Source organism: Rhinichthys klamathensis, unplaced genomic scaffold (assembly GCF_029890125.1).
Source record: "Rhinichthys klamathensis goyatoka isolate OS25496 unplaced genomic scaffold, OSU_Roscu_1.1 h1tg000123l_1, whole genome shotgun sequence".
In the NCBI taxonomy this organism is placed as follows: domain Eukaryota; kingdom Metazoa; phylum Chordata; class Actinopteri; order Cypriniformes; family Leuciscidae; genus Rhinichthys; species Rhinichthys klamathensis.
The window spans coordinates 5,356,494-5,379,425 of NW_026606660.1; the positions used below are offsets into that span (position 1 = coordinate 5,356,494).

General features: G+C 38.4%; 1 protein-coding gene across 2 annotated transcripts in view; it reads left to right on the forward strand.

Moving 5' to 3' along the window:
• Positions 1-22,932, forward strand: part of LOC130088931 (kelch-like protein 29) — a 184,992-nt gene that overhangs the window by 48,410 nt on the left and 113,650 nt on the right. For both annotated transcript variants that reach the window (XM_056255941.1, XM_056255942.1), the window contains one exon: positions 5,532-5,870. In XM_056255941.1, the coding sequence (XP_056111916.1) occupies positions 5,589-5,870 (282 nt within the window). In that variant the 5' untranslated portion in view covers positions 5,532-5,588. The remainder of the gene's footprint in view (positions 1-5,531; positions 5,871-22,932) is intronic.

Here is a 22,932-nt window from a genome sequence, read left to right on the forward strand (position 1 = left end):
AAGTCAAAGTATTTTACATTTTTAATGACGTTTTGTGTCAGAAAGCTTTATGCGAAGGGGCATGATCTCTCATTAATATGTATGCATTTCACACCTGAGAAAGACAAAGACCCTCCCATAATGGCCCTATTAGGTGCTATCAGGCCCTATCATTACGAGGAGCCTTGCACAAAGAATGAGGAGATTTAAAAAAGAATGGCTTTTAGATTGTTTGGATTTATTTACAACACAACATAATCCAAAGATACACAACAAAGGACAAAAAAGCACATTAGTAAACACACTGATCTAAAGACAGAGGCTTGAACAGTCACACAACTTTGTGCCATTCCTGAAACATAGTAGCTACATACCTGTCATTTCCAAGGTGTTTGATTTTTCATTTTACCATGTTCATGTACAGAGACTGTTGAATGTTGTCAGCAGGACTCATCAGTGGCATCTCGTCCCTGTAAAAAAATAAAATAAAAAATAAACACCTTTTTGCACATGCTGATATCAAGAGAAACTATATGGCTGCATGACTTTGGGCATGCATTTTAGATTTTTCTGGTTAAAATTGCGATTTAATTATATATATATATATTAGGGGTGTAACGATACACGTATTCGTATTGAACCGTTCGGTACGAGGCTTTCGGTTCGGTTTTCGGTACGCATTTTTGAACCGAACGGTTCGTTGGACCATTTTTCCTGCCGACCAAAATTTCGTTATTTCAAATGAAGGCGCGTCACGCGTGGCAAGCGCGCTCATAATGTGCGTGACCACAACATTGCCCAACATCAAATGGCAAATGTAATGTAAGCGGAACGAAACCACTCGTTATTGTGTGGTTGAAGGACCGTTTATCAGTTTGGACAAATACAGCGCGAGCCGATCTTAATCATCAGCACTGTTACTACACAGCCAAATCCAGTAAAGAAAGCATTTGAATTCGCCACTGAAGTTATAACATCGCTGCAAGATCTAGTGAGAAACATTCGCATTTCTCCGTTATTAACGGATCAAACAGCGCTGACGTGGAAACCAGGAAGAAACATTGTGCCATGAATGAACTATCCAGTGTCCACAGATCAGCAACATTCACCATGGGTTTACTGTAGTAACACTACTAACTGTAACCATGGAAGTTTGGCAGGAATAGTAGGCTATAATGCTTTCAAGTAACATCACGTCGGTTTTATTTTGACATTATGAATACAATTGCTGCCCTCAAATGTTAATCTGAACTAAAATAAACCTTTGTTTATAACTACTACAATATTACATTTAATTTTGTCCAAGGAGCTGTTTTGTTTTATAAGCTCCTAAGAAAAGTCAAGTATAGCTCCATCATTGCTCAAAGTTAAAAAATATCATACTTTATGATGTTAGTTTTAATAAAAATATAATTAAAAAGATTAAATCAAGGAAATTTCTCTGGCATTTCTTTCTTTTTGCTGTATCGGAAACGTACCGAATCGTACCGAACCGAACCGTGACACAAGTGTATCGTATCGAACCGAACCGTGAATTTTGTGAACCGTTACACCCCTAATATATATATATACACACACACAGTGCTTAGAGAATAAGTGAACACACCCATGCTAAAGTTGACTACCCTTCACAATATAGACATGGTTTTATTTCAGTTAGCCTAACTGAACATTTATACATAAATACTATATTGTATTTAGACAGTATCACATATTTTACCGGAGGCTGAAATATATTTCACTAAATCATTATATAACCAAAGCAGTTATTCGCAAACAAAATAAATTACGCATAAGGCAGTATTTTAGCATGATAATCAGTGTCATAAACTAATCTCAAAACTGAGTGAAATATATGTAGTAGGCTAATATCACATTTAAAAAGTTTACACGAGCGTATAGGTCTACATATAGCGATATTGTGACTGTGAGGAAATCTTTCCTACGTCAAAAGCTAGCTAAAACTAGGCAAAATATAGTCTGAAAATTCGTTTGAGCTCTATAATCAGAAAATGAATATATAACACTAAACAACTTACTCCGAGCTTGTATCCTCGGCGGGGTCAATTCGTTCTTCAAAATGCAGCCGTTGGTCGTCCGAGTTTCAAATTCGGACGACCGAATTTGTGAAGGAAAAGGTGAATCCTTCCCTGCTGTCCAGAATCATCTGAAGGAGTAGAGTGCCATTCTCAAAACGCGATGAACTATCAGTGAATCTGATGGAGAAACTTCGTGTTTTTATGCCATTGATCGCTGGGCGTGTGCTTTGCATAACGTTAGGTCACCTATTTACCATGTGAAAAGCGCTGGGGGCGTGGCGGCCTCAGCTAATTAAAGATAATGAACTGAGAACGAAAAAACTGTACCTCTCCTTGGTTTCAAACGGATTACATAAACTGGAAATATTTCTTTTTTTAATAAATTACTTCATTTAAAAGAAGAGAATACAAGCTTTAAAAAGACACGTCTCGTATCTCTGTGACAAGTATTGACTTAGTTACAGTTCATTTTTCGGACGCGTTTCAGAATGGACCTCACTGACAGTGAGAACACAGAACGCGCATCATGTTTATTTTTCTTTATTTGGCGAAAAGCACAACACTTTGTTTTTATTGTGAGGTTCCACAAAAAAAATACAAACTTAACAGGATCGAATGATGTATAACACTTATATGTAAGATCAAAATCAACAGAGTAATTATAGTCTCTTTTGCACTGATAAGGAAAAAAGTGAGCTGGTATCGCCGGCGATACCGCCGACCCCAGAGAGTTAAATGCCACGGCCTACCTGAGCATCGTTTCTGACCATGTCCATCCCTTTAGGGCCACCATGTACCCATCCTCTGATGGCTACTTCCAGCAGGATAATGCACCATGTCACAAAGCTCGAATCATTTCAAATTGGTTTCTTGAACATGACAATGAGTTCACTGTACTAAAATGGCCCCCACAGTCACCAGATCTCAACCCAATAGAGCATCTTTGGGATGTGGTGGAACGGGAGCTTCGTGCCCTGGATGTGCATCGCACAAATCTCCATCAACTGCAAGATGCTATCCTATCAATATGGGCCAACATTTCTAAAGAATGCTTTCAGCACCTGGTTGAATCAATGCCACGTAGAATTAAGGCAGTTCTGAAGGCGAAAGGGGGTCAAACACAGTATTAGTATGGTGTTCCTAATAATCCTTTAGGTGAGTGTATATACATACATGCATATATACTGTATATACACTCACCTAAAGGAGTATTAGGAACACCATACTTAGGAACGCCAACACAGGAATAAATTGCATTTTAAAATACATTAAAATAGAAAACAGTTATTTTAAATTGTAACAATATTTCACAATATTACTGTGTGGCAAGCAGGACAAGGCCGGTGGCGTGATTGATAATGAGCGACACCTGCGCGACGCACCGGTCTCGTGTCTCTCACGGAGGAGCGGAAGCATAAAAGGAGGAGCGATGACAGTGAAGATCGAGAGAGGACCAGGCTTGGACTGTTTTATTTGATGTTTTGTTTTATTATGTGTGGCGGCAGTCGTCCGTGAGGGGCTGCCGTCTTTACTTTTATTTTGTATTTATTTATTAAAGTATTTTAAATGTCAGCCGGTTCCCGCCTCCTTCCCATAACTAGGAACTACGTTACACACTGTTTTTGCTGTATTTTGGAGCAAATAAATTCAGCCTTGGTGAGCAGAAGACTTTGTACTTGTCTTAAAAAACTTTTTAAAAAATCAAACCGTTCTAAAACAGTAGTGTGTTTGTGTTTATGTATGTATTGTAAAATGTATACATACTGTACATATATGTATACATATATGTGTGTCTGTGTGTGTGTGTATTTAATGTATATTTAAATAATTTGTTTATCTGGTTTTTTTTTGTACTTACACACAGTGGATATAAGAAGTCTACAAACCCAGAACTGCTGGTTTTTGTCACGTGAAAAAAATTAAACGAATTATATTTATGTACAATTAAATGATATGAAATATTTTGTACCTTCAATGTAAAAATAACAATCTATGCAATATCACTGAAAACCAAAGTGACATTTCAGAGAATAAAAGATACAAATAAAAACAGACTTCTTATATCCACTGTATGTTTATATTCACAAAGTTGATACACGCTCACCAAACATGTTCATTTGTCTCTGTTATCAGCATCAGTGTGATTCTTTTGTGCTGCTGGACTGATCTGTAAAGCTCTTGCTATCTATAACTCTCTAGACATTCAGACAACATTTGACCTCTCGTCTTTTGTGCTGAATTCAAAGGCAGAATCATGCAACAATGGAGATGCTGACCAGACACTGAATTCTTATGCTATGTCTGCATTCATTCATTGCTTTTAATGGTTTCAGCCAGCTGTAAATTGTAAAAAGAAGGAAGTAACAGATTTATCTAATTTAACATTAAAGCTTTGTGATTCTAAAGACGAGATGGAGCTGCAATCATCAGTATGATGGAGAACGTTCTTCTTAACAGCTCATTTATTAATAAATCAAATCAACCGGTTATTTGAAGTATTTGCATGGTGAAAATTATCACTGAAGCAAAAAGTATTAAACATCATTTACTAGTAAAACACACGTACTGATGTCATTGTTCTTAAGCATATGAACTGCATAAGTGTAAATTATAATGTATCCGATGTTTAAATACTTTCAGATTTCGACAGATTCAAAATATAAGATTAATTGCTATTTAATTACTATAAAAAATCAGATGATTAGGCTAATTCTCCTTGAGAATTTTAATTAGGGCTGTCAATTGAATCATTTATGTTGATTGAAGTGTCTTTAAATGGCAATATATTTGTTTTATATCTGTATAATTGATCATAAACTGATCATTGATATACTCTCTAGCAATCCATTGTACAACCTACACTCATTTGAAATACTTTACTCTGGCTACATTTCTGCAAAAACTACAATTTGCTGCATTTTTCAGGTGACATATCCTCAAGAGGCGCAATATCATTTATTTCTAAATTGCAGATGTGTGAAAAAAAACATGGGGAAAAAAACCTTCTGTTGGTCATTTGCAAAATGATAATGCTTTGCTTTTCACGTTTCATGCCATTTTCGAAGTGAAATAGCATCTTCGGTTTTCTCCGGAACAATTAAATGTAACTGGCAACAGATTTATTTAGTTTATTTTACAAAACGTTTGTTTACAATGCTTATATACTTAGCAGTGTTTTGGTTGACTTTGAAGGAGTGCTATTTTAGTATCATTGAGATACTATTAGAGTTTGGTTAGAGGAGCTAGTTATACAAATGGTTGATACAAACGTCATAATATATTAGTTAACAAATCATGCACGATGATAGTGTTTTTTGGTCATAACTTAGTATTGAATATACAATATGTATGTATCTTGTATGTATAGGTATGTTTTTGTAAAAATGTAATTTCCAATGAGCCTAGGTTTCCATTTTGCCGATCCTTCCTTATATTGATCTTTATTGTTGGTGTTTATTTGTAAAAGTAACGATAGTTTTTTGAGATGTTAATATGTTTATTCTTCTCCATTAGGTTTTCTCCAGCTCCCCGTGAGCAGAAGTGTTTCTCGTTCTCCTGATCCGCTCTGTCATGATGTCACGGTACCATCAGCGTTTTGAGCGGGATTTCCGTGGCGTGTGGGAGCGGAGGGAGCGTTGCATCACCAACAGCAGCTGCGGTGGCACTGTTAATGGCTGTGTCTCCACGTCTGCCTCTTCCGTCCCCAACAGCGGCAACAACCGTCCCGGCCTCCTCCCCCTGCCCGTCATCCCCTCGCTGCTGCCCACCCCGGTCACCGGGACAACCAACACGTCCAATAGCGAGCTGACCTGCAAGCGATTAGCTCCCACCTGCACGACCTCCACGACTAAGGTAAGACTGAACACACCTGTGGCCACTGTCTCATGCTGCGTTTACTTGCCCTCGTGTCATTCCAAACTGGTATCACTTTATTTTCTTTTTTTGAGACACAATAGAGAAATGTTCAGGTTTCAATGGTAATTCACACTGCCAAGGACTAAAACTGCCCATGAAAGTGCCCATACCTGACTCATGCAGGTTTGGATTTGTGGTTAAGTTTGAACTATACTATTATAGTTTTTATCTTTCTGTTTTCATTAAAATTTTTGGTAAAGTTTTAGTAATTAATTGTGTTGTGTTTTTGCCATTTTTATTAGATTTATATTTTTGTTTTAAAAAGGCCTATTTAGTTTTTATTCATTTTATTCAGTTTTAGTTTTAGTACATCAAGTTAAACATAATTTGTATTAGATTTATATTTTTGCTTTAAAAAGGTCTGTTTAGTTTTTATTCAGTTTTAGTTTTAGTACATCAAGTTAAACATAACTTTAACAAATAGAAATGAGAAATGTTGCCTTGGTAACTAGCTGAAATAAAATAAATAAAGTTTTGTTTTTATATTTAATTTTATTTCAAGTAATTACATGGTTTTACTTTTCGTTAACTATAATAACCTTGCTTTCGAAATCCATTTAGCTTCCAATCTGACATATTTCTGTGTGTAATAGGAAGGGAAAAGTGTTGGTAAGGGGGAGGCCATATGACCAAATTCTTATTTCACAATATGATAAATGTTATTTCATAACGATATATATCAAAATATAGTTTTTTGTTGTGTTATTAGGTGTTCAAGCACGAAGTGCTGAAAACCTATTGTAATCGTCCTGATTTTTATTATTATTTTTCTCCTGTAAAACGCATCGTGCAGCCCAAACCGTAAGGGCTGGAGCCTTGAAACTTTGCCAGATGGTAGTACAAAAATCGAGGAGAGGTTATCAAAGTATGAGCCCGATTGGCCCATAGGTGGCGCTATAGCAAGCAAAAGTAGGAAATCGTGCATAACTCCTAGACCATTTATCCCAGAATCAAGTGTCTTATATCCCTGTAATCCTTGGCTCAAGACGGACAAAACGTATATCTCCGATTTTATTTGCGTCTGGAAAAATTTTCCGCCATCTTGGATTTTGTCCAAAACCTACTTTTGCGAACTAGTCCCTGGTTTTTCACCCGATTGGAACCAAACCAGTGTAGAAATGTTCTCTGGAGTCTGAATATCAATAATTATCGAAAAAACGTTGAATTTTCGATTCACGGTTGCTAAGGGGCGTCAAAACGTTCGCAGGAGGCGGAGCTAATTTTACTAAAATGGGTATAACTCGTGAACAAAATAAAATAATTTCACCAAACTCGGTACACGTATGTATGAGCTTTATTTGAGGTCACAGTAAAAAAAATCGCGACGATCGAACACTAGGTGGCGCTATAACATGAAAAAAACATATAAAGGACTGACAGTTAGTCCGATTGACTTGAAAATTGGTATACAGTGTCTTGGTCCAAGGCACCATGTATGTGTATGAGGACATTGGCATATCTCAAAAAACATGGCCGCCATCGACAAATGAATTTTGAGCCCCTATGAGACGAGGTTAACGGAGGCCAATCAGAACGAAACTCGATGGGCATGTTCGACTCATGGCCTAAGAGGTCTGTAAGAGTTTTGAAAGAAATCGGCCACTAGTTGGCGCTAACGAGTTTTACGGCTCTTTAATCACGTGGTGTTGCACATATCCCCACAAAATGCATATCATATGATAGACCTCCTCATGGTGAACAACTTTGCCTCTAGAACCATTGCTGTCAATCAAATCGTTCATTAAATATTCACGAATATGTTAAAAACCTACTTTTGCGAACTAGTCCCTGGTTTTTTGCCCGATCAAAACCAGACCAGTCTAGGACAATTCTCTGGACTCTATAGATCAATAATTATCAAAAGAAAGTTGAACTTTGCCCTTTGGTTCACTGTAACAGGGTCATTTAGAAAAGGGGCGTGTCAAAATACACTCAAAAGCCTATAAATCATAAATGAAAACTCAGAACTTGACAAAAATTGATGAGCATATGTGTCATACCATGGTGAGGAAGCATTCAAAGTTTCATGGAGATCGGACCATAGGTGGCGCTATAACTGTTAAAAAGCTTTAAAACCATACATTTCCTATGGTAAATTGCCTGTATTGGCTGTAAATTGTCTTTTCCATCTATGATCGTATACTTTTCATATCATAATGTTTAAAACCAGTGCAGTACAATTCTCTGGACTCTCTGGATCAATAATTATCAGAAAAGGTTGAACTTCTGCATTTTGATGGCTATAAAAGGGTCACTTCAATGTGTAGCCTTGACCGAGTGTGCCCGAAAGCCTATATCTCTTCAATGAATGCTCAGATCTTATTAAAAACAACTCAGAACATGAGACCTATCACTCTAAACAAGCATGACAATTTTCAGACAGATCGGACAAAATTTGCCTCTATTACAGTTAAAAGGGGGGAAATTATATGACCATAATGGCATATTAAGCCAATAAGTGGTATTCTACTGCCCCCTGCTGTTTAAAATAGTCATTTTGTCATAATGCTGACTATTATTGTTCTATAATTCATATTTAGAGTTTATATAATCAATATTTTAACATTTACAATCACATTTAGTCAAAATTCATTGTCACATTGACAAATGTGAACCCTGAATGAGACAGTTTAATCTACAATAGAATGTGTGTGTGTGTAGTTCCATGTTTCTGAATAAATCCATATGTGACATAACATCATGAACATGCATGCAAAGTTTTATGGAGATCGGACCATAGGTGGCGCTATAACTGCCTGTATTGGCTGTAAATGGTCTTTTCCATCTATTATGTCAGTGTTTAAATGTATGCTACATAAAACTTAATGTCTTTTGATGCTTTTGTGCTTAACGGCCTTAAAGGCCTTAACTGCTTGAACACCGCTAAATGCTGCTTGCAGCTTTAATTTTATCTTATTTCTGTTATAAAAAAAAGCAAATTACAAACAATAGTACAATTCTAATAATAATTAAAGCTGCAAGCAGCATTTTAGCGGTGTTCAAGCAGTTAAGGCCTTTCAGGCCGTTAAGCACAAAAGCATCAAAATACATTAAGTTTTATGTAGCAAGCATGATTTACCATGATATACTACATTTCAGTGTGATTTTTCATGATTTACCATGTTCCAGTATGATTTACCATGAATCTAACATGATTTTTCCATAGTTTACCTTGATATACCATGTTATAGGATGATTTACCATGATATAGCACATTCTAGGATAATTTACCAGGATTCTAACATGATTTACCTTTTTTACTATGATTTACCATGTTTCTGGCGTTATTTACCATGATTTACCACGTTGATAGCAATTATGTGAAGCATAAGAACAATTGAAGTGATAAACGCTGACAAAATAAGAATGTGTTATAATAGTAATTGTTATATAAGTGATTTTATAGTGTCTATATACAAAAAAAGACTATTAATAAGAAGAGTGGCCAGCAGAGGGCAGTAGAAGACCACTTATTGGCTCACTTTCATTTTCAACTACTTTGTTTCTCCAGTATTCTCCACTGAAGCAAACCATTTTTTTCATGTTAACTCCATAATGCATGCTTTCACACACACACACACACACACACACACACACACACACACACACACACACACACACACACACACACACACACACACACACACACACACACACACACACACACACACATTTTTGGGATATGTTATTGTGAAAATCATATAAAAAAAGATTAAAAATATCTAATGCTGCTGCTTCATCTAGTGGACAACAGTGCTATTACAGCCTACTTATACAATAGGCCATGTTTTCATATAATTTAATCTACACACGCTCATTCTGATGTAGATAGAGACATTTGGAACTTCAGGAGCCAATGTGACTCAATTGTCACTTCAATAGACGATTTTTGACTAAATGTTATTGTAAATGTTAAAATAGTGAATTTATAAAGTCTAAATATTAATTATAGTTGAGTAGTGTGACAAAATGACTTTTTTTAAACAGCAGGGGGCAGTAAAATACCACTTATTGGCTGTTAGCCTTTTTTCAAGCAGTTATAGCTGTTCTTGACCTTTTTTTTAAGAAGCTATGAGCATTTATTGAAAAGATATTGCCTTTCGGTCAAGGTTACATATTGAATTGACCCTATTATAGTCATACAAATGAAGAAGTTATACATTTTTCTATAATTATTGTTCTAGAGAGTACAGAGCAATAGATGAATTTTGACAAAATGTGATTGTAAATGTTAAAATAATGATTTAATAAAGTCTAAATATCAATTATATATAAAAATATTAGAGAGTAGTATGATGAAATGACAGCAGGGGGCAGTAAAATACCACTTATTGGCTGTTATAGCCATCCAAGCTGTTATAGCTGTTATAGCCATCCGATTTACACTCTATTATAGCCATCCAAATGAAGTAATTATACCTTTTCTGATAATTATTGATCTAGAGAGTCCAGATAATTGTACTGCACTGGTTTTAAACATTAAGATATGAAAATTATACGATCATAGATGGAAAAGACCATTTACAGCCAATACAGGCAATTTACCATAGGAAATACATGGTTTTAAAGCTTTTCAACAGTTATAGCGCCACCTATTGTCCGATCTCCATGAAACTTTGCATGCTTCTTCACCATGGTATGACACATATGCTCATCAATTTTTGTGAAGTTCTGAGTTTTTATTTATGATTTATAGGCTTTTGAGTGTGTTTTGACACACCCCTTTTATAAATGACCCTGTTATAGCGAAGCAAAGGGCAAAGTTCAACTTTTTTTCGATAATTATTGATCTAGAGTGTCCAGAGAATTGTCCTAGACTGGTCTGGTTCCAATCGGGCGAAAAACCAGGGACTAGTTTGCAAAAGTAGGTTTTTAACATATTCGTGAATATTTAATGAACGGTTTGATTGACAGCAATGGTTCTAGAGGCAAAGTTGTTCAACATGAGGAGATCTATCAAATGATATGCATATTGTGGGGATGTGTGCAACACCACGTGATTACAGAGCCGTAAAACTCGTTAGCGCCAACTAGTGGCCGATTTCTTTCAAAACTCTTACAGACCTCTTGGGCCATGAGTCGAACATGCCCATAGAGTTTCGTTCCGATTGGCCTCCGTTAACCTCGTCTCACAGGTGCTCAAACTTCATTGGCCGATGGCGGCCATGTTTTTTGAGATACGCCAATATCCTTTTACACATACATGGCACCTTGGACCAAGACACTGCATACCAATTTTCAAGTCAATCGGACAAACGGTCAGGTGGTCACACCCCCTTTTATGTTTTTTTAATGTTATAGCGCCACCTAGTGTTAAATCGACGCGGTTTTTTTACTGTGACCCCAAACTGTCCTCATACACAAGTGTCAAGTTTGGTGAAGATATCTCATTTACTTCTTGAGCTATAGACGTTTTAGTAAAATAGGCTCCTCCCACAACGTTAATTTTGCGCCCCCTAGCAACCGGAAATCGAAATTTCAACTTTTTTTTGATAATTATTGATATTCAGACTCCAGAGAACATTTCTGCACTGGTTTGGTTCCAATCGGGCGAAAAACCAGGGACTAGTTCGCAAAAGTAGGTTTTGGACAAAACCGGAAATAGCGGAAAAATTTGCATACCGGAAATGAATTCGGAGATATACGTATTTTAAGTCAAGAGTCCAGCTTTCCAATGATATACGACACTTGAGTCTACGACATAGGGTCTAGGAGTTATGATCACTTTCGCGTTTTTGTTGCTATAGCGCCACCTATGGGCCAATCGGGCTCATACTCTCTCAACCTCTCCTCGATTTCTGTGCTACCTTAATCCCAAATATCAAGTCTCTAGCTCTTACGGTTTGGTCTGCACGATGCGTTTTAGGGCGGAATAATAATAATAATAAAAATCAGCACAAATACAATAGGTTTTCAGCACTTCGTGCTTGAACACCTAATAATAAAAAAAAAATTGTTAATCAAATTACATTTTTCAGGTACAACTTTTTTTGTTCAAAATTTACAAAATGTACATCATGAATCCATTTTCCAAACTGTGTTTTTGTCTTTTCCTGAATCACTACGGTACACCTATAATAAGTGTTTATATTCTGACTATTGTAGACTGGTACGAGTCGTACCACTGCGGAGTTCCCAGTACCTGCGTGACTCGTCATAGACATAAACAGAGAGACGTAGCTCCAGCTACAATGTTCTTCCTTAAGACTCCTGCAGTTTTATTTATTAACAGCTAGAGCGCCAAAAGTTATGGACTGTAGGTTTAACATGTAATTAAAATAAGTACAAAAATGTAATCAAATGTAAAAATAAAATACTGCATAGTCTTCCCTGTATGAATTAAATTTAAATTGATTCTTATTAAAGCTAAAAAGTTATTCAGTCAATAGCAGTGATTCACATTAATCACATAGAGCAGCAGGCAGAGTATATTAGGCTGCTGTCACTTTAAGATTAAACGCATGGATCATTATACTGCTACACGTCTGGTTTACACCCAACAGTTCACTTTCACTTGAGACATAACCGGTGTTTCCATGAATATTCTACACGATAGGCATTTTGACATGATTGCGTTTGTAATGACCATTCAAGCACAATAAGACATAAAAGAGAACTAAATTCACGATCGTATGCTGAGAGACGCGGCTTTTTGTACATACTCTTACGCTGTGTGTCAGTCAGCGCATACACCGCATTGAGTTCTTTTTCACTGTTTATTGTGCTTAATAACACTTTTCAAAATCGAAAAATTCGCGATAGAGAGAGGCAGCATTCTGTGCTCGCACTTTGGCAGTGTGCCAGTATGCATGAGTACCACACAGAGTTCCTTAGTTTTCATAATATATTACGCCTCATGTATTTCATCACTCTGAAATGTCAATAGTGCTGTATATTTATAAAAAGCGATATACACGATATAGCAATACCTCTAACAATAGACATTTTATGTTGTGATAGCGATATCGTCATACCGCCCAGCCCTAGGGTGGGATTTGCATTTAGCTTTGTTTTTCCTTGTGTATGGATGGACCCCTTCAAAGGCAACTGTTGATGGTCACATCAAGTTTGAGAGCTTTGTGGCATCATTACGTGCCACATGTGTTTGTTGTCTCCACTCCCAGTGAAAAAAAAGAGATTAAAGTATGTGCAGTGGCTGATCTTAGGGTCAATTTTTCTGTCATCCATCATGAAAGCCCTGCAGCCACCCCCACCACCGGATCTCTACAAGCCGTCTCTGATAACGAATAGCAAGGCTGCTTATTGATCTGTGTCAAGAAGAAACTCCCGCTACCTGCTTTCATATTGCTGGCAGGGTGGGGGAAAGAATAAAGCAATCTTAGATTTAGAAACGTCTACACTGGGGAAAATGTGGGGTCAAAAGCAATATGCCTGTGCATCTTTCATTCCACATTCAAAGGCTTCTTTATGTCAAAAGTTGGACATTTTATTATAATAAGTATCGGCATATTGGCTTCACACGTTTGTATTCAGAGTTCAGCAGTGTTGTGAGCAGCAAATAATTGAGTGTGCGCTGAAGTAATTTGTTTGCATATTAAGTTAGGAATCTCAATGAGAAGATTGGCTTTGTGGCCTTTTCGTCTTGATCCTGCAAAGAGATTTGCTTCTCTTGTGAGGCAGATAAATTCTGTCAAATGATTCAAAAGGATAACTTTGTCACATTCAGGCTCATTAAAATGCAAAAAGTGTTGGTGAAACTACTTTGAAACTTTGCTACAAGCTAATTATATTGCAAAGAAGTTAATACAGTATGGCTTTTCTGTTGATTAAAGTATCTAAAATACTACTACTAAAAAGCTATTTAACAACCCTCTGGGGTCGGCTATCGCGCCGGCGCGACGAGCTCACTTTTTTTCCTTATCAGTGCAAAAGAGACTCAAATTACTCTGTTGATTTTGATCTTACATATAAGTGTTGTACATCATTAGATCCTGTTAATAATAGAGCAGTATCTTTAAAAAAATAACTATTTATTAGACAGTATAATATTGTATAATCAGAGAAGCTTTTTTTTTCCGTTCATTCATTCATGTATTTATTTTTATTCATTTTTATTATGTATATGTATTTATTTTGTATGATGCATTTTTTATTTAATTATTAAATTTTTTTTATCTTAAATATGGTGACTCAAATAAGATACCATTGCTGAATTAATTATCAATGAAATTAGAAAACCACGATTTACATTTACTTGTGTAAATAAATAAGCATAACTGTGAATTAAGCTGTTTTCTAGTTGTATTTGTGGTATTTAGTTCACCCGTAGTATCTGTTTTAATGTGGTTAATGTATATAACTGAGATCTAGCTCAAAGACAAGTTAAAAAAGCATGGTTATGGTGGGGGTTAGACTTGCAATCTAGAAAATGCAATCTATAAGCAGTAGCACAAATAAATACAATAGAATAAAGATACAAATAATTCCCTTTCAGTCACATTCAACGGAACTGGAACTGTTGGAACTGACCGACGAATTGGTGATTTGCTTTGAGAGACCAATCTACTTTGAGTGTAACTAAACAAGCCAATGAACATTGACATGCGAGATTTGCATCTGACGCACCGTCCCGCAGCGCGGGTATAAATACAGAAGCGGATGAATCACATATTTGCCTTTTGCTTCGGAGCCGAGCGGTTCTGCTCTGCAAATCTTCTGTAAGTGTGTTATACGAGAGCCATTGTTCTTCAGGGAAGAAGACATCACAAGAGGTGGAGTCCCTTCGCCTATTCCCCGATCTAGTTCCTCTTCTGTTGGCCACCAAAAAAGGGCTACTTCGGTTAATAGGGGCTACTAAGGGCTACTCCTCGGGCCCTTCACTCCTGTAGCATACCGCAAGCCGTGGGAGGAGCCGTGGTCCTGCTCATGGGGTACCAGTCGTTTTCTTTGGGACAGTTGTCAATCACTGCATCGAAGGGTGAGCTTGAGTCCTCCGAGGATGAAGGTTCGGCTATGTTGCCCCCTTAGGGGACGGTAGTGTTGCCCGGATCAGACCCAGAGCAGACGGCTATGCTTTCCCGGGCCGCCGCGAGCGACGAGCTCGAGTGGAGACCTCCACCAAGACCTCGCCCTGCATCGAGACCTCGCCCTGCATGCCATGACGCTCCTGTAGGTCTACCAGGCCAAAGCACTTAAAGTGCCTTGGAACGCGCAGCTTTGTATGATGTGTTGACGTAATTTCCACTAAAACAGGAAGCTAAGGCGGGACATATTGAATGGGTCCTCCCCCTTTTCAAATAGCCAATAGCGTTTAGTTTAACTCACAAACTGCATGTCGTACTTGACAGCACCATGGAAGCAAATCCGAGCGCTGATGATAAGTTGGATTCAGTATTAGCGGTGTGAATAAATTCCAGCCATTTCATTCTTAACCAACGTACAGTTGGAAAACGGAATAAATCCGAACACACATCTCCAACCAGTGGCGTCATTTTGTTTTAAAAAGTGGGTGGGACAGGTGTGTGGGTTGGAGGAGGTTGCTATACAATGCTAAATCAAATATATGTCCAATATTTGTACAATAACATTTTTCGGAAAAAAACATTACGAAGTCGAGAAATCAATTTCAATAGTACATTGGGTTTAATTTGTCATTTAACGCTATGCCTTGCTACTCATCCCCCTTTTCTATCACCACGTCAAACTTAAGGACGCTTACTTTCATTTCTTGATTCTCCCTCGACCGTTTCTACATTTACATTCGAGGGACGGGCATATGAGTTCAAAGTCCTACCCTTTAGGCTGTCCCTGCCACCTCGCATCTTCACGAAGGTTGCAGAGGTAGCCATTGTTTCCCTGAGAGAACATGGCGTTCACATCCTCAACTATCTCGACGACTGGCTCATACTGGCCCTGTCACGAGAGCAGTTTTGCGAACACAGGGACCTGGTCCTCGGTCACCTCAGCCAGTTGGGATTTCGGGTCAACTGGGAAAAGAACAAACTCTCCCCTGAGCAGATGATCTCTTTTCTCGGTATGGAAACTGTCCTCTGTAAAATGCGCTGTGCACAAGCAACTTTTTGAGTTGTAGGGTTGAGATTGTTGAGTGTAATTTGAGATTCCCAGTAGAGTTACAGCGATAATCTGACCGTGCGAGGGCCTTTTCTACCATCATTTCAAACACACACTCACACGCTTCTCCCATTTAATTCCCCCCCTAATCATCGCTGTCTTGTGTTTCTAGACTCAGGCTCTCAAGACGCCCCTGAAAGCTTATTGAGTATTTCAGCTGCTATCTGTAGCATGACCTCTTTCAACAGCTCCGCTCCGCTGAAGGTTTCATTTTGTCAGCTAAGAGCTCTCTCATTTAGATTTAGTGAAACTGTATTATGCAAAACGGGCAGTCAGAACATGCCAAAACATGCAGGACTCCTTGAACTCTGCTGTCGCTCACGGAGAGGAGAAAAGAAAATGAAGAGCCTGCAAAGGAAATATGCTCTTATTGCAAGATCATTTGAATTGCTTGTTATTATGCTTTTGTATTGTTCCACTTCATATTCATATTACAGATAATAACAACGGGTCTGCCACGCTGCTATTAAGAACTCATAAGATGGGGTAATTCAGTATTTGGGCGGAATTCAGAATATTAGAACTAAACAATAGAAATTGTATTAGTCCAGTAGAAAAAAAATTATGTTTAGAAGGCCTTAGTAAATTAGACCAGTCAACTGGTTTTGCTTCAGGACCCAGATTTTATATTGGACATCAAGTGGTGACATCAAACCTGTTTTTTACTGTGCAAAAGTAAACCAAAATTTGGTAACACTTTACAATAAGGTTCATTAGTTAACATTAGTTAATGTATTAACTAAGATGAACTAACAATGAGTAATACATTTGTTACATTATTTATTAAAGGTTCTCTAAGCGATCCTGGGTGACGTCACTTCTTGTTCACGTTCGAACTATTGTCAAACAAAACGGAGGCTAGCTAGACCCTCCCTCCTCCTCATCCGCACACTAACCCCCCAAACCACACCCCCAAACCCTTCTTGTCGGTCATTGGCTGGAACAGTTTGTTATGTTTCGTGGTGCGGGTAAGCCCAGTTTGTTTTTGTTGCCGTTTGTGGAGCCTGGGGTGTCTGCAGAGACCGCGTTTTTTTACAGTGTGTTCAGGGGACAGGCAGCTAGTGGATAGTGAGGAGATGTTTGCTGTATGTGACAAAAAAGTTTTGGCCTAAAAAACGCGTGACATCGCTTAGAGCACCTTTAATCTTTGTTAATGTTAGTTAATAAAAATACAGTTGTACATTGTTTGTTCATGTTAGTTCACAGTGCATTAACTAATGTTAACAAATGCAACCTTTGAGTTTAATAACATATTAGTAAATGTTGAAATTAATATTAACTAAGATTAATAAATGCTGCAGAAGTATTGTTCATTCTTAGTTCATGTTAACTAAAGGCGGATGCACACTGTGCGATTTATAATAGTCCTTTAGGATTGTTGCTTGTCAGACTGTACGAACATGATCCTCGATGTAAGCCATGTCACACTGTAAGATCTCAGTTGTCAGACTGTAGCCTAGGATCAGAGGATTCTTTCAGGATTAGCAAAATTTGTCTCAGACGGCCAAATCGCGGCCAGAATTGCACAGTGTGCATCCGGCTTTAGGTAGTTAACTAATTTAAACTAATGAACCTTGTTGTAAATTGTTTTCCCAAAATGTGTATATACATTCTATATACATGATATACAAAATAATCAACACACTGAGGGCTGTATTCAATGGGTGTGGCTTTGGATGCTCCAATACATAATGTCCCAGAGGTTCTCAATTGGATTTAGGTCTGAGGAATGTGAGGGGCAGTCAATGGCATCAATGCCTTCGTCATCTAAAAACTGCCTACACACTTTAGCCACATGAGGCCAGGCATGATCATGCACCAGGAGGAACCCAGGTCCCACTGCACCAGCATAAGTTCTGACAATGGCTCTGAGGATTTCATCCCGGTACCTAACAGCAGTAAGGGAACCATTGGCTAACACGTGGAGGTCTCCAAGGATATTCCTCTCCAGACCATTACTGACCCACCGCCAAACCTGTCATGCTGGATGATGTTGCACGCAGCATAACGTTCCCCACAGCATCTCCAGACTCTTCCACGTCTGTCACATGTGCCCAGTGTGAACCTGCTCTCATCCGTGAAGAAAATGGGGAGCTAATGGCACACTTGCCAATTCTTGTGTTCTCTGGCAAAAGCCAATCGAACTGCACAAGTCCCTCTAGAGGACGTCATGCCCTAATGCCACCCTCATGAAGTTTCTGAGAGTTTGGTATGAAACATGCACACCAATAGCCTGCTGGAGGTCATTTTGTAGGGCTCTGGCAGTGTTCCTGTTGTTCTTCCTTGCACAAAGGAGCAGTTACCGGTCCTGCTGCTGGGTTGTTGGCGTTATACGTCCCTGTCCAGCTCTCCTCGTGTAACGGCCTGTCTCCCGGTATCTCCTCCATGCTCTTGAAACTGTGCTGGTAGACACACCTAACCTCCTTGAGATGGCACGTATGGAAGTGCCATTCTGGAGGAGCAGGACTGCCCGTGCAACCGGATTGGGTTGCAGGTACTGCCTCATGCTACAGACAGTGACAAAGACCCTAACAAAAACAAAGACAAATCAGTCAGGAAGAATAAAGAGAGAACAATTATCTAACCCCCTTTTTGGGGGTTGTCTTGCTGTTGCCTCTCCAGTGCACCTGTTGTCACTTTCATTTGCACCAAAGCAAGTGAAACTGAGTCACAATCACTTATGCTTCCTAACTGATATCCCTGAAGTTTAATTGACTTGGTGTTATACTGTGATGATTAAGTGTTCCCTTAATTTTTTGAGCAGTGTATATATATCATTCCTAAATGCCAATAGAATATATACATAGATCCCAAATAAAATCGAAAAATAAGTACATAATCAAGTACAGTTAGTATACCAAAATAAATAGGCTTAGTTTTTTTTTATATATGTATAAATATTAGGGGTGTGACGAGACGCTTATCTCACGAGACGAGACGAGACACGAGATTGGGTTCACGAGAACGAGACGAGACGAGATTTTTGCACAATTTTTCAGAAATCCTCAATGACAAAATTCATGACTGGAAAAATAGCATGCAGGTGCATTTTTCAATGTTTTAACTAATAATCTTCTAATGCATGTCATTTCAGGTCTACTTTATGAGTATGAATTATCAAATGCATTGAAAGAAAACAATATACAAGCACTGTAAAAGGTTTTTATTGACTGGCTTTTCTCCTGTATGATTTCACATTAGTCTCTTCAGACCTTACTGTACATTTAAGAGCTTTCAGAACTTCTGATTGAGGCTGTGTGTAACCTCCTAACTGAACTCCTTTACATACATTTAACAGAGAAATAAAAACCGTATAAATAACAAAAATAAATAACTGGTTTCTCTTAGTCTTATTAAGTGCAAACAATAAGTGCAAGTGCAACCATAATCAAAGTTAGCACACAGACTCTTTATAATTGTTGTGAAATTGCGGTTTTATTTTGCACCGGCAGTTATAGGGTTAATGCGGTGAGTTCGGAAAAGGCCGAGAGAAACGAGGCTGGTGTGTTTGTCTCTACAGTTGTTCTTGCGTTCCGATTATAAGTTCAGAAACGGAGCCTCCCTTGTCTGTTGTCCTTTATACGTTACAGTACTCTCTCAATATTCGCAGTGCCAACAGAGACCATAGCCGCAAATAAACAGTCCAGAGATGGGTATTGGGAGACGGATTATTGTATGTATGCAGCCTAATTTGTGCGCAATGCACATCAGGGAGCTTGTGTTTTACTTTAACTTACAAATTCGTGACCGGCGTATAGGGAGCAGCGGTGCTGAGCGCGCATTCTACAAGATAAGACATTATCAGACGTTTAGTCTGTTGCGCAACGAATCCTCCGCCATCGTCACGCGATCAGTGAACTGTGATTCGTGCTGCACTGATTGCAACGGCAACTCGTGCTGGATGAGCAGAGCAGACTTTTGCATTAGTTTATAGGCTAATGGTTTTTATTTTTTTATAAAAACAACAAAACGATAGTTTAGGCGAATGTGAGTGTAGCGGTGAAATATTAATGGGGATATCGCGAGACAGCTTTTTCACTCGACGAGAAATCTCGTCATATTTAGTCTCGCGAGATCTCGTGGCACGAGATCTCGTCACACCCCTAATAAATATGTTATTTTATGCCAATTTCATACTTTGTTTGCTTGAAGCATTTGATTTCCTGGTGCATTTTCTCCATTCAGTTTGTGTAGGTAAAAATGAGCAGTGATGAACTTGGATGATATCAACGAAAACATATTTGTTGTATACTGTATATATTTACAAATTTTGCCCTTGATTTGAAGGCATTCTCTGTTCAGTTCTGAATCTCACACAGCCCTGCTCTGTTCTGGATAAACCCAGACATCAGAGAACAGGGATGTTGACTTTGAGACCTGTGTATTTCTACCTGTCATTCATAGATATAAAGGTGTCCTTCACAGGTCTGAAGAGCATTGACCCTTTTAAAAGCCATATCTCCTTGCTGTTGAAAATCATCTGCAGCCGCACGCACACAGAATTCATCTCAAAGTAAAGCCGCTCCAGCCTGAAGCTTTTTCCAGGCTGCTTCTTCGAGGCCAAAGGCACAAACTAAAGGCCAAAAGTTCCTCTTTTGAACCATCAACAAGAGAAAGATGTTCCTTCTTTAAAAAAAATCGCCTCTGTTCCCATCAGCGGGAGGCCACCGAAGATTCCTGTCTCCGAGGATGTTTTTAAAGATGCCGCAAGCCGTAAGGAATAGCAAACTTACTTCACAAAGCGACGGTCCTGACAAATGATGGATCATCGGTTCCTGGCGCCGTGGGAGCGAACGCTTCTGCCGGGCGAGGAAGAGCCTTCTGTGTTGACAGCTGAGATAGGAATAGCAAATAAGAGCATGACAGTGTGGATGCTGTATTTGGCTTTGTGAGAGGCGGAGAGCGATGCTGCCCAACGCCTGGCGGATTAGGATCATGGAGGACAGCCATCCGCTCAAATGGAGACGGCTTATTTGACTGCGGGAAGTGATCCTGTGCGTACACCACCGGATGGAGGGTGAGCAGAAGCATGCTGTCATTGTTTGACAGTTACGAACACTTGCCATTTATAGAGACCTCGCTCGGAAGATACGACTTCGTAACGTTTTCACATGACACAGATTATAAAATCCCATTTTCAACCTTTCCCTACAATTTGCTGGCTGCGTTCTGCAATACAACATCCACTTTTCACAATCCAGTCAGTTTTCAAAGGGAAAAAAATCAGCACTGCCCTGTTATGTATTTATTTTTTATTTAGACTAGACTACTGTTCAAAAGTTTAGTGTTAATAAGCTTTTTTAATGTTTTTGAAGTCTATTCTGCTCATCAAGACTGCATTTATTTGATCAAAAATACAGTACAAACTGTAATATTGTGAAATATTATTACAATTTAAAATAACTGTTTTCTATTTGAATGGATGCATTGTAAAATGTAATTTGCTCCTGTGATGCAAAGCTGAATTTTCAGCATCATTACTCCACTGTCACATGATCATTCACAAAATCATTCTAATATGCTGATTTGCTGCTCAAGAAACATGTATTATTATTATCAATGTAGAAAATATTGACAGTTGTGCTGCTGAATTTCTTGTGTGTGTGTGTGTGTGTGTGTGTGTGTGTGTGTGTGTGTGTGTGTGTGTGTGTGTGTGTGGAAACCCTGATTCATTTTTTCAAGGATTCTTTGATGAACAGAACGTTCAACAGAACAGAATTTATTTGAAATATAAATATTTTGTAACATTACTTATAAATGTCTTTACCGTCGCTTTTGATCAATTTAATGCATCCTTCCTGAATAAAAGTGTTAATTTCCCCCAAAACGTTTAATGACCCCAAACTTGTGACCAGTAGTACGTGTTTTAGTTTGTGGGCAATTAGTGAGCAAACAGTTACAGTATATGTACAGCTGCTTTACATGAATATTGTGCGTTTCATCTTGTCAATTTCTGCAAGTGGCTGAAATGATCAGCTTTTTCTTTTTCTTTTTTTTATTCTGGTAGTGTATTCTGAAATTCTGACCTTGAAAATGAGATGTGGCATGCAGCGTTTCCTTGCGGATACTCTTCGTGCACAAACCAATACAGAAATGGAAGTATTTTAGTAAGTCAGCTAAAATGAACCCAGAAATGTAATATTTGCCATTTGGCTTCCCCTGCAGGCACAGGGTAAGCTTTTTTTAAGCGCATGCAGGATGGCTGCAAATGAGCACATGTGAACTCCACAGCCATTTCTATTCTAATTCCACTTGCTCGCTTGGTGTGGTTTAAAAACTTCTGCGGGTCACTTTCAGTAAATGAACCACCTACTTCCTGGCAAGTTATAAAGTGTCGCTCTTGCCTGGGGACAGAACGAAAAGCTGTTTCTGGACTTATTCGTACTTAATCATTACATGAGTGCTGTGTTACACTGCAGGTTTTTGATGTCGCACAATTGGGAAGTTATAATTGGTAATGCCAGTTTTATTTATTCCACAGGTAACGTTTTGACAACAGCTCTAGTCTAGACTGATACTCTTTCACACACGGCTATGATGACTCTATTACAGCCACTGGCTGTTCACCATTGGGGAAGTGGGTCAAATATGTTAACATAAGGGATTATGTGCAGTCAGCGTGTCACAAAATAAACTCTGGTTTGACGTGACACCCTGAAGCCGGCTGCTGCATGGGTGTATTTTGGGGGATGATTCTGCCAGTGTTATTAGGAAGTAAATGAGTAAATGATGTGCTTGTATTTTCCACTGTCTTCATCATAGTGCTCATTAAATAAGCTTTTTAGTATCACAAACCATATTAGGTGCATACGTGACAAATCTCCCATTCTGTGCGTCATTGCAGATAATACAAATATTTTATTCAAAAAATGGCTTCCTTCCTTCCTTCCTTCCTTCCTTCCTTCCT